The sequence below is a fragment of the Culex pipiens genome, chromosome 3 (genome assembly GCF_016801865.2).
Source record: "Culex pipiens pallens isolate TS chromosome 3, TS_CPP_V2, whole genome shotgun sequence".
NCBI lineage: Eukaryota > Metazoa > Arthropoda > Insecta > Diptera > Culicidae > Culex > Culex pipiens.
This window is the reverse complement of record NC_068939.1, coordinates 96,678,466-96,692,140: the sequence shown is the minus strand read 5'-3', so window position 1 is coordinate 96,692,140 and position 13,675 is coordinate 96,678,466. Positions and strand designations below refer to the sequence as shown.

Genomic DNA, 13,675 nt, shown 5'->3' with positions numbered 1-13,675 from the left:
AATCTCTATTTTTGAGGCACATCGTTGCACTTTTTGGATGTTTCGGAATCTGACATAAACTTCTAATAATCGTCAAAAGCAAAATATACCACAATTTGTTGTAAGGAAGTTTGTTATATTTTCGGCAGATTAAAATATTTTGTATGGAATGAAAAATAGTCGTGATCATAGGGCTACGAAAAAACTTCAAATATTTTCTTTTTAAGCTTGTTTGATGGTATACAAAAGTGGAAAAAACAGTTCCCATAATCGATGAATTGTCTAAGTATATTGTTCTTTCTGAAATCTATACTTGACTAAGTTAAAAATAGTCTTTTATTTTTTCTAGAATAGTTAAAATCCCAGTCTTGAGTTTGATATGGTACCTTTTTAAAAAAACTAGAAATAAATTTAAATTACAATATCCCTATTTAAAAATTTACTCAATAATAACAGATGACAATTCATGGAGGAACTAATTTATCGAAAATTGTATTCTCTCACACACGCTCTGATAATATGATATCTATTGTTAATCACATATTACATTTAATTTTATATCTCGAAATAAATATCGAAATATATCCTGAAAATTATAATAAACATGCCAGGAAAGCAGCGCAGCGGAACGAAAACGATGACGACGACAAAAGTTCAAGCAGAGAAACAGCGCGCGCGCTTGTAGGCAAACAGGCAGGCAGGCAGGCAGGCGAGCAAGCTCGTGAGAGAGTTTGAACCTGAGAGAGAGCACGTGCGTGTACGAATTGTAATTAAACATCGTTGTTAGGTAGCCCCTTACAGCTAGCCGTGCAAAAATGGTCAGTTTTGAGCGCTAATAACTTCGCGGGAAAAAATCCTAAAAATATGATGTCTTCGGGAAAGTTGTTCTAAATTTAATGAAGGTTCTACATTTGAGAAATGGTAAGAATCGGATAACTATGGCGCCTTCCACAGGTAAAAAAGTAAAACAGTTGCTTTTCTCCATACATTTTGACGATTTTTCCCATACAAACTTTAAGCGATTGGAGGGAGGGGTTCCCGTGGTCAGAATGAGCTCAAATTTGGAATTTAGCCTAGTGATGGGTCAATCTTTGATTTCAGGGGGTAGCCCCAAAAAAGTGCGAATTTGGACCACCCTAATGCACATATTGATTAAATCGTGTTATTTTTACGGTAATCGCATTATCTCTCGTGACAAAAAGGGCGCGAACCACGTGGTGCCCATGGCATTGTCGTCAAATGCTATGAGTTTTAGATAAAAAAAGGAATTCTATTTCTAAATGTTCAGGTATCTAGTCCTACAACGTGGCAAATGTTAAAATTTTAATGATTTTTTTTTATCTCTCCTCATTCTCGTAGTTCCCATGGATATGAAGTGCTCGTTGGTGACCGGTCCGCCGTCGTCGGTTCATGGTGACGGTGGTGGCCACCCGGGGATGCCGCCAGCAAATGAAAATAACAACAATTTAAACAACGTCATCAATAACAATGCCGGCACCAATAACAATAGTTGTAGTGGCGCTAGTAAAACATCCTCTCTACAACAGGCATCAACAACAACCTGTTCACCGGTGCAATCAACCACAGCCGGAACGACCAACCCGGAAGCGTCCACGCCGGGCACGGGTGCGGCGTCAAATACGATGTCCATGGCCACCACCCTCTGCGGTCAGTGCTGCAGCCCCATCTGCGATCGATACATAATGAAAGTGGTGGACATCTCTTACCACGAGAACTGTTTGCAGTGCACATCCTGCGCCATCCGGCTGATGCATTCCTGTTTCATGCGGGACGGCAAGCTGTACTGCCGGTTCGACTATGAGAGGTGAGTCCGGTGGTTGTTGGTCAGGGCCTACTAGCGTGCAGTTTGCTTTGTAGTGTGGTTCAATTGAACTTGTCATTGCCAGCCGGGAATGGGGTGTGAGCGTTACATTGTTACACGGATCTCATCGGGAGGTTCCGAGCAGAATAGTGCTTTTCCGGTTTGGTCTATACTCCATGAAAACAAAAGTCACTACCATAACAGTTTAAAATCCGTAATACATCCATTTTCAGCCACCATGCGTCTCCACAATGTTAAATTCCAAGTTAAGTTTTTTTTGCGAAACCTAATGAAGCTGTCTAATTTTGCTCATCATGTTTTGCAAATTAAAATAAATATGTCCTGTTACATTTTAGTTCGTACAATTTACCCATAATCCGGATAATAAAAAAACTAATTTCGGAATCCTGTAAATGGATATTCACCATTTTTAGATAGGCGACGTTAAAAATCACCTTCCTTATTATTATTAGTTTTATTAAAGACACTTTACCATTGCAATGGCATTCGTGTCGTCACCTTCCTTATGCAACGCGGCGAAAATGTAGTTCAAGCGAAAATCGTCAAAACCACCCTTATCGCAAAAAAAAAAAACAAAAAACAAAAAAGAAAAGATCTGATTAAAACAACCTTTTATCTACCATCTATATTCTGTGAATACAAAGAGACGAGTTGTTCCTTTTAATTCCGCTATATATTTTTAATATCTTGACAGATACGTATTTCGTCTACTACTTGCAGACTTCATCAGTGTTCTGTTCTCGAGAACAGAACACTGATGAAGTCTGCAAGTAGTAGACGAAATACGTATCTGTCAAGATATTAAACATATATAGCGGAATTAAAAGGAACAACTCGTCTCTTTGTATTCACAGTAATGCATTCTGCTAAAACGCTCAACCAAACCACAATCTATATTCTGTTTATTTTGTTTCACTGATTCTCTAACACGCCTTCTGTTTATTATCGTCTATTTGTTTTCGATTTTATTTTCTTGATTCTCTTATTTCTCAACGCTTCTCCACTCTATTTACTAATTGATGCTGCTGTAACAAACTGTCTGTTTTCCCTTAATTTGGCAGCGACGTCAATTTTGTTTATCTTTATTTATCTATTTGAATACTTTTTCATCTGCCATCTTTTTCAATCTAAGCTTGTTTGTTGCCTCTATTTTAACTATTGTTAATTTCTTTATCTACTTCATAAATTACTATCTTTCTTTTACTATTGATTCTTCAAATAGTATGTTTCTTTCACTGTCCAGTTTTGGGTAATGATTTTTAACCTTATTTATTTTAAATTATATACTGGATTTATTCAATTTTTAATTTTGTAAAATAAATATTACAAACTTTTCCCGAAGATATAGATATTAGAATGTGTATCAAAAACTATTATTGGGGCTTGTTCTGGTGGGCGCCAAATATGAGCTTGATTGGACGTAACAGAAGGTGGCCTCCACTTGCAAATTTTGGAATGGAATTTAATCGGTAGAATTTTTCTTTCTAAATTTAAACATTCTTTGCAAAAATAGAAAGAACAGATTATTCAAAATTCAAAGCATCAGAAATTCAAAAAATCGAAAAAAATTGTTATGATAGTTTTTATTATAACAAAAAAAATCTAAATACATATTAATTTTTTTTTCGAAATTTCTTTAAAACATCTGAAATTTCGAAATACAAAATTTTAGCAGTCTGAAATTCAAAATACCAAAAATTATGGTAATCAAAAATTTGAAGATTTAAAAAAATATTAAAAAGTCAAAATTTAAAAACTAAAAAATATCAAATTCAAAACAATGTAGAAAAAAAACCTCAAATCTAAAATAATTTTAGAATTCTTGAGCTTATAAATTCTAAAATTCTTTAATGCAAAAACCTAAAATCTTAAAATCTTAAATTCTTTAATTCTTAGATTCTAAAATTCTTGAATTCTTAAATTCTAAAATCTTAAAGCCTTAAATTCTTATATTCGTAAATTCTTAAATGTTTTTATTTTTAAATTTTTGAATTCCACAATTTTTGAAGTCCTATTTTATGTAAGAGATTTTGAAATTATGAGAAGAAATTATTTTAAATATCGGAAATTAAATTTCTTTCGGAGTGAAATTTTAGCTAGGATTTGGATTACAAACTGTATAAAAATTCTTAGATTTTGAATATTTAGTCTTTCGAAATTTAAAATTTTATCATATTATAATTTTAGATTTTGATTTAATTTTGAGGTTTTATTTTTGAAGTTAAATGTTTAGGTATTTAAATATTGTATTTCCATTTTAATTTTTTTTTCTTGACCCTTGCCTTGAACGTCTCTTTAGGATTTTTTTTAAATGGATTTATTGCTTTCATTCTTTTGGAGCCTTTAAACATAAAACGAGTTTTTTTAATCAAATACATTCTGAATTAGTTTTTCTTCATTAAAAAATAAAATTTCTTAAATGTTGGTCGCGAAATTTTTTTATATGGCGTGGATTTCGCGCGGTTTTGGATTTTAGGTCGGCGCGGATTTGGCGCGGATTTTTTTTCGACTCTCCCGTAACAACCCTGCATCATATTAACACGACTCAACACTAGGAAAGATTTCAGGAGAAAAAAATACACGGTAAAATAACGACTAGTTTTTGAATTTAAACTAAAAATAAAACAGTTTTTGCTTCAATAAATGTTGATAGGCACACTATAAATGGTTAGGCACGCTTATACTTGCATCAAACCCTACGTATAATTGTCCAATGTTCACAAAAGTGCATCTGAGAAAAACGCGAATGAAATTTTTCAAATGTTTTCTGTGTTTCTACGCATAATTGTCCTGTGGGTCCCTATCCGCCCTATATGTCCCTAATCACCCCGGTTAACATTTTATCATCCTTATTTGTAATCCTCTTGAAGGTAAAAAGGTAAAAAAGATAAAATGCTTCGTAAAACTTGATAGAAAATACTTGCGTAGAAGTTCAACGATGGGACAAACAGACTAGGTGTTGTTTTCAATGATTTTCTGAACAAAGTACTAGATTTTAAGTGTTTTTCTGAAAGTATACGTAAAACTAAACTTAAAAATGATAGAAAGTCAGAATCGTCCAAAAATGACATGGGACAATTATGCGTAGAACGGCAGTAAACCTAATAATAAATTATTTGAAGAGTACTTCTAGTTTAACAACGAAATCATAAGCTATGTTGATTCTTAGCATTTTTGTACTTTTTTTATATTGTGTGTGAAAAAATATTAGAATCAACATGACATCGGTTAACTATTGATTCTGTTAGAAGAATATTCCTAAACACAATTTCATTTTCTATCGATTTAACATAAGTCTGACCCAATCGCCCATTTCTGCCAAAAGTAGGTAAAACAATCATTTTCCTAACGACAGCAACGAATGTTGTCACGACATTTTTGCGTTCCCTCAACGAGACCTCAACTCATAAAATTGTTTCGAAATGATCCATGAATGATGTGTCCGCATATTGGGGCTGCCTGGCCAACCAGAAGAAGTGAAAAAAAAATAAACCCCAAATGCCATAAGAAGGCAAAGACATGACTTCGAGCTGTGGCACCAACAACCGGACCCAACCAACGATCCCAAAGACAAATAGCCGCCATCCGTTTTATGACCGTTTCTGGTTCGGACCGAAGGACTTTTCTAGGGAAGGGTGTCCGGTGCGGCCATCGAAGAGCCGTTTCGGCAAATAGAAATAAAAATTGCACTAGATGGCTTGGCCTTTTTTTTTGGTCTACGGAATGTTACGTCGCCTTGGGTCGTGAACCACTTGCCCGACGGATCCTAACGAGGGTGAAAATCTCCTCGCCCCGAGAGTTCGGGAACTTCGGGGCCATCAGTTTTTATCTTACGACCTATTTCATTTCCACAGCCCCGGTCGTTAAGATGACATAAACAGATTTGCCCCTGCCGTAAAGATGTACTTTCATTCAAAATTTCGCCCGAGCTCCGGAACAAGTGTTCGTTCAAAAGTTGTGAAAAAGAACGTGAGCATTGAATTAATCGCCGAATTTTGCTCAACGTCAAACACCAAACGGAATTAGAAAGGGGTACTGCATCTCCCTCCTTTAAACAGCTTCGGCTTCGAATCAGCATAAATTTGATCGATTCTCCCTTCACAGCAGCCTCAGCAAAAGAAGGGTGGTGGTGGTACAATATGTTTCATCCTTTTGACCACCGTACGATGTATGACTTCAACCCCTAACGCCAATGCCAGCTTCAAGGTGACTTGTGCGGCACGTTGCATTGTTTGAGCAGATGATAAATTGAAATTTAATGACATTCTGAATGTGCGGTGTAAAATAAATCGTGTACAATTTGTCATTTTTTATGTTGCACGTGTGTTGATGGAAACGCGGCGCGGCGTCTAAGGGAGGTTTAAAACTAACCTCAATAATATTACAGAACTGTATTTTTTTTATGTACTACATAAACTTGGAATCATGAATGGAATAATAGCTTACAAATCTTTTTCTCTTGCGAACTTTCTTCACCCGCGAAAGAGAGAGGAAGCGAAACATGCCAAAGAAAAACGCTCCCGAACTTCTCGAAGAAAATCAATCAGTTGAAGATTTTTTTGTGAATTTCCTTGTCCTTTGCCTTGTAACATTGCCTATCAACAAAAAGTGACAGGTCATTTTTCGACGTGTGACGTTGCACCTTCAAGTGTAGTGGTGAGACAATGTCACTGAGACATGTTCCCTTCCGACTTTTCTCTTGATGAGCGTCAAAAGATTTTCTTTTGAAGTTCCATCGGATTTCCATCGCTGCTTGGAATTTATCGTCACGAAATATGATTTATACGTAAAAAGTGGTGTTTTACCCTCCTGAATAAGAATATGTGTCGCCCAAAATGTTCTACCTGTGAAAATTGCGGTTTTCCCAAAAACAAAAAAAAACTTTTTTTTATAAGAACAGAGACGTCTGGTAAAAAGTAATAAATATTAATTAAAAAACGTTACTTAATCCACCCTTAGGTGATTGGTGCCTTCCTCACATTTAGAGGGTAATGTTATTCAAAATCTGGTGCAACCTTCCATCGGATGAGGAAGTAAAATGTCGGTCCCGGCCTTGGTTGTTAGGCCGTTAAGTCATTCCAGGTGTAGGAGTCGTCTCCATGCCATAAGTACAAACAACACACCAAACCAAGCCTACTCCGGTGGAATCGCTGGCGGCGGTTGGACCCTAAGACGGATCGAATGAGACCAAAACGGTCCAAATCGGTTCAGCCAGTGCCGAGATAATCCAGTGCAATTTTTTTATCAACATCCCACCACACACACAGACATTTGCTCAGAATTTGATTCTTAGTCGATATGTTTACATGAAGGTGGGTCAAAGAACACCCACAAATTCGGAACACTTTTATGATAATTTGTCAATAGCATGCCAAAAGTAGCTTTTCTGTCGACCCTACTATTTTTAGAACCTTCATTTGGACATTATCTTGCTATTTCACTAGTAAAAGTAATACTTTTTGAACAAAAAACTTCATTTCAAGACTATTTTGTCCAGAGCAGCAAAACACTGCCTCCAAATGGCCTGTTTCATAATTGTGGGATGTTATTGTGCCTCCCACAATTGTGGAACACCTGAATTTAACTGATATTTTCACAAAAAAAGTTTTCAAACCATGTATAAGACATCACTAAGCTTGAGTTTCATTGGTTTCAGTGTGTGAAGTCATTATTTGATGATAAATATGTACTCCTGGAGAGATCGAAAGTTTGTTTACATTCGTAAGAAAAAAGTGTTCCGAATTTGTGGATTTCAAGGGTCAAAGTAATTCTTCAAAAACTTCATATAATAGTTAAAATTTTCAGATGTTCGATACAGCATTCAAAAGATCGCAAGAAAAGCTTTCAAATGAAGGTAAAAGCGAATCATTAAGTTCAATTATTGATTTGCTATGATTTTTTGAACATTGGCCGATCTGGAAACCGTTCCGAATATGTGGGATGACTGTACTTTATAACTCAACCCCAAAAAAAAAAATCAAACCATCCACATTAACGACCCTCGGGTCTTTTGTGGTCTCTATTGCAAGTTTCTGCTCGAACCTAGGAGTCCGAAGGCTTGAATGGGGAGAGCACCCAAACCTCTTTTACTCCAAGGAACCTTCCACCCCAGTGTTTGAACTGACGACCTTTGGATTGTGAGTCCAACCGCCGCCAGCGATTCCACCGGAGTAGGCTTGGTTTGGTGTGTTGTTTGTACTTATGGCATGGAGACGACTCCTACACCTGGAATGACTTAACGGCCTAACAACTAAGGCCGGGACCGACATTTTACTTCCTCATCCGATGGAAGGTTGGAGCAGATGGGAATCGAACCCAGAATCATCCGCTTACAAAGCGGACAGCGCAACCATTCGGCCACGCACTGCCACTCAACCCCCGGTGGTTGGTCAAAAAAATCTAAAAATATGATGTCTTCGAAAAAATCGTTCAAATTTAATGAAAATCTTAGTTCCGAGAACTGGTAAGAATTGGATAGTTATTGCGCCTTTCACCGGTAAAAAACTGAAACAGTTCCTTTTCTCCATACATTTTGACGATTATTCCCAAACAAACTTCAAGGGCTTAGAAGCAGGGGTTCCCGTGGTCAGAATGAGTTCTAATTTGGAATTTAGCCTAGTGATGTGTTGATCTTTGATTGGCCCAATTTGGACCACCCTAAAGGTTACTTTTCAACAAAAGCGGCTTATTTGGATTTTTTTCACATATACTGCTATTCTACGCATAATTTTCCCATGTAATTTTTCGCCGATTTTGACTTTTCAACATTTTTATGTTTAGTTTGACCTATACTTTTAGAAAAACACATAAAATCTAGTACATTGTTCGGCAACTCATTGCAAACCATACCAAGTCTGTTTGTTCCATCGTTACACATCTACGCATACTGTTGTGTAGCAAGAGGATTGCAACAAAGTGCTTATCTGCTAACTGGGGCGATTAGAGGCACATGGGGCGAATAGGGAACCCCGGGACAATAATGCGTGGAAACACCGAAATCGGTCGAAAAATTGTAAACTCGTTTTTCTCAGTTGCACTTGCAGTGTAACGATATGTTGTAACTATTAATTTTATAAGCAAAGCAAAACGCGTAAACGTGAACAAAGTTTATGCCGTCGGGACACAGGCAGAAACCTGTTCAACTTTCATGGCGGAAAATTCAATGAATCATAATAAAATGTGAACAGTTCCTTTCTGATTCCCGATGGCAAGAACCTTGTTCACGTTTGGGGGAACTCGTTATTTGCATGTTGTCATACTGCACTGCGTTAGTAAAAATGTCCTGATTTTGAGTCTCGGGCTTTTTTTTTAAATTGAAATGTGCCATGTTCAAGGAAGTGAGGCCAATGATGAATAATTTCAAAGTTTGTGTTAGTTTTGGGACTATCTAAAACTCATGAGTTTCAATCAAAACTTTGGTTAAATAAAAACAATTTTACACGAGATGCCAAAGAGGGATGTTTTGCAAAAAACTTTGGCAGCTTAAATTTTCCAAACTTTTTTTTCGCTTCACATTCATTACGAAGAGTATAGACAAATATAATCGGAAAAATGAATTTCAATTCAATAAATTAAATTTATGTAAAAGCATTTATTCTAATTTTGCGCTTGCTTCCACCTCCATAGGTTGTACGGCCGCAATCGATGTCTCGGCTGTGGCGAGAAAATTGGCGCCGATGAGCTGGTAATGCGCGCCCTCGACAACGTGTTCCATCTAAAGTGCTTCATCTGCGTCGTCTGCGGAATCCGGCTCCAGAAGGGCGATCAGTACGTCATCAAGCAGAGCCAGCTGTTCTGCCGGCCGGACTACGAGAAGGAGGTGGAAATGTTCCAGGGGTACAATTACGGTAAGGACAAATGCGTTTCAAAGCTTGTGTTTGTGCGTCATAACGAGCGTGATGGCCATTCCTCCGCAGATGATTACTGTTGTGATGATATATTCCAAACGCGGATCGACGGCCGACGGGGACCAAAACGGCCGCGAACCATCCTCACAACGCAGCAGCGCCGGGCCTTCAAGGCATCGTTCGAGGTGTCACCCAAGCCGTGCCGGAAGATACGCGAGGGCCTGGCCAAGGACACCGGGCTGAGCATTCGGATAGTACAGGTGAGGGATTAACAGTAGCTAAGTTTGGGTTTAGGTCATGCTTTAACAAAATCAATGCACTTTATTTGGACAGGTTTGGTTCCAAAATCAGCGTGCCAAGATGAAAAAGATCCAGAAAAAGCAGCTGAAGGAGGGCAACAAGGGCAACCACAACAGCAACAGCAGCAGCAAAGGCAACGAGTCCCAGGACGAACTTTCCGAAAACGAAACCAAACTTTCGGTAAAGATTAAGGACGAAAACTCAAGTGAGTAAAACAGGTCAGAAAACAACCTTTAATGTACTAACCGTGGGAGGTGCAAAAGTTTTTGCAAAACAGTCTCGGTGTAACCGCAAAGAATGAGTTTGGTAAATAAAATACCAACCATTCTGGCAGCTTCCGCTCGGATACTAGCACCTCTACACATGCCCCGGAAGGAACAGCTTTTACGCCCTCGGTTTCCCCCACTTAACCCAGAGTCAGTCAGTCAGTCAGATGAACTTCCTCGACAACCGACAAATCGACACCAGGACGACACGCACGGTGTCAAAAAGGTGTAAAGGAACTTTTCATTTACATTTCGGCATACTTTTGGCTCCGGGTGGAAATGTATTTTGACACTCTTCTCCGGGTGCCATTACTCTTTGTCAGGCTTTTTAGCCCAGAAGTGTGTTTGTGTACGAGTGTGTGTGTGTGTGGAAATAGCTACTTTCCAACCTTCCACATCCTCATTCCTTCTGTAATACCGGTAGGCACATACCTGACGCCTTGAAGTTGTTAGAAAGTCATTTGGAGTGGGGTGCACAAGTGTGGGAGACCGGGTGAAAGGTCGCTTTCACTCTGTTTTTTTGAAGATTTAGAAAATTAGATGACAAAGCTGTTTTAATGTTGTACTTTTTTTCTCAATTCATGTGTTGGTTTAGAAATTTGGCCCAAAAAAAATGTTTAAAATCAAAATGCAAAAAATTGAGTTTGTTTATACAAAATTAAAATGAAATGCGCAAAGTGTGAACGCAACCAATCGGTTCCAACTTTTAGGGGGTTGTTTTGATGGCACAAAGGCACCGGAAAAGCTTTTTTTTATTTACGTTATTTAATCTTCAACACAAAAAGTGTTATACAATGATTTGTATGATTTAAAATTCCTTGAAAAAACCATGGAAAAAAAAGTGTTTAGCTAAAATAAATGTAAATTGTGTGTATTTTGTTGCGAAATTACGTTTGATTTCCTACAAGTTTGCCTTTGATCATTTTTTGATACGATGAAATGGCTTCGATTATTTAAATAACGAAAAAAATCAACTCGGCATGATTTTTTTAATTTTCATTTTAACTTAGGCCAATGTAAAATTTATTTGAAATGTTTGTAAATTATCACAAAAAAATCAGGAGACAAAAGTATTTAACATTTATGACGCTTCCACCACTGATTTAAAACAAAGCCACTGTATCTCCTTGTGGAGAATGGATTTAGGACAATGATCAATATGGAGACTTTATGTAAATTTGTCTGAAAAATCGATTCCCGCGATTGGTGTTTGCAATTTTTCACGTTTAGACCACATTTAACAAAACCCAGTTTAATGAATGATTTTTGTATTTTTCAGGAGAGACTTATCATCTGGCATTTTTTGCGAGGCTTTTTGCATCATCTTAGGCTTTTTGCCTTCCTCACCTTACTGAGGCAAGGCTATAAAATCACTCGAAAAATGAACTTCACGCAGAAAAATCCGATAGTACATCCAGCAAAATGTTGGGGTTTCCCCACAAACATGATTGTCATCTCAGGGCCAGCAAACATGTTTATCAAATTCAACCTAACAAGTTTGTGGGTTTGATAAACAAGATAGTTGCCATTCAAATGTAGCTTGTTTGTAATTCCAATAATCATTATGGTCAGTGTAACAAACATGTTTGTTGAATCTACAAACATGTGTGGTTAAATGAAACATCACGATTTTTTATTCAATAAATCCTTTTAACTATTTTTTTTATCCAGCCAATCAATCAATGCAAACAATAAAAAAATGGAATAAATTGCTTTATTTTCAGTTAATATTCTAATTCAAGTTACAATATCGAAAGTCAGTTTTCCGTAAGTAAGAGGTTTGGATTTGGCAGTCTTGCCGAACGGATGTTTGCACGATAAAAAGTGATTCGACAACGATAGCAAGTTGACATTTTAAACATCTGAAATAAAGAACTGTAAATTTTTGTTCTTTTTGGGTTCACAATGATACTATTTACCTTCTGACAAGTTGCCGTCGAGTGAAGTAAGTCGCCTTTTCTTCTAAGAATCTGGATAATTGCACTGAAACTTCCCGAACTTGGTCCGGTAACCGGTAGTAGAACTCGACCATAGCAATGTTTGTAACCGCAATTCGGTCCTCCCGGGTTAGAAACATTTGTTCCAATGAGTTGTAATGATCGATATCTCTTAAGAAGTTCGTAAGTGGCCGTCCACTGCTCTCGATAGACGGCGGTTTGTGCCGTCGTCTCCGGATCGACCGCTGGAAGGAACGATTCGGTCGTCACGCTTGGAGACCCTGGAATGATATTTTCCGGATTATTGTTTATGAAAAAGCAGACAACCATCGTTTTACCATTCTCTAAGAAAGGTGGCTGGACCAAGGCTTTTACTTCCGATCGCTCGATAATCTGTAGAGTAGAAAGTATGTAACGATTTGCTTTACAAAATTTCCTTCCTAATCCTTCCAACAAACAACAAATACTTACTTTTGAACGCTGAAATCACCTCCACCTGCACTAGAATCTCACTAGAATCCTGCGATTTAAACACGAATTCTTCCACAACTTCCACTTCGTCTTTGAAATCGCTTTCGTCCGCCATATTGATCTGAGCAGCGAAAAGTTTTCACAAGTACACTGTAAAATTTGGCTACACGCTAGAAAAAAGGAACGCGCAAATGGCAAACCAGTTTGTTAAACTAATAAAAATCATGGTAGCGTTGATAAAATATGTTTATTAAATTGGTAAATATGGTTTGTTCGCCTAATAAAACATGATTGCTGGTGTTAAGAAACATGTTTGTTGTTTCAAGCTTACACAATTTCTGTGCGTGTACGTTATGTACCACCCCCGGCCGAGTTAAAATGCGTAACCGGAAAAGAAGGTGTGCATGCCTGGCACGAACACTCAAAGCGTGTTCTAGCGTGCTGCTCGTACTGACTCAGAGCAAGGGTGAGATGTAGGTGTAAGGGCAGTGCGTGTTCGTCGGGAACCTAGTGCATAAGATCGGTCAAGGCCCGTTCTTACACTGAAAATTGCGAATTGCGAATTGCGACAACACGAACTTTTTACTGAAATATATAACTCATGAGACTTTATTTTTATTTTGAAGAGTTGGTAAACAAAAAAGAATTGAAAATTGCTGTTCAAGTAAAATCAATAATTAAAAAAACAAATGAAAAAAATAATTTAAAAAAAATAAAAAAAAACTCTTAAATTAATTTGTAAATACCACCTGAAATACAACATGAATGCGAGGAAGGCACCAACCACCTTAAGGTAGATTAAGTAACGTTTTTTCCAAATAAACCAAATTTCTTTAAACTTAAACATCAAAAAATCTTATAAAAGCGGCGTGTTTTTTTCGAAACGCTCTATTTTCTACTCCAAAATGAGAATAATGTTGTAAGCAATGGTTTTTCGACGGGTTTTGTTTGAACATGTTTAGTATGTTTAAATTTTTTATGTTCAATGCTTTAAAATGTTTGGTAGGTATTCTTCTGACTTAAAAAAAAAAA

The 13,675-nt window shown here is 37.2% G+C and overlaps 1 protein-coding gene across 1 annotated transcript in view; it reads left to right on the top strand.

Annotated features, from left to right (window-relative positions):
* Positions 1–13,675, top strand: part of LOC120417459 (LIM homeobox transcription factor 1-alpha) — a 58,355-nt gene that overhangs the window by 19,669 nt on the left and 25,011 nt on the right. The window contains exons 2-5 of the mRNA XM_039579516.2: positions 1,339–1,804; positions 9,449–9,669; positions 9,739–9,929; positions 10,003–10,174. Of these exons, the coding sequence (XP_039435450.1) occupies positions 1,339–1,804; positions 9,449–9,669; positions 9,739–9,929; positions 10,003–10,174 (1,050 nt within the window). The remainder of the gene's footprint in view (positions 1–1,338; positions 1,805–9,448; positions 9,670–9,738; positions 9,930–10,002; positions 10,175–13,675) is intronic.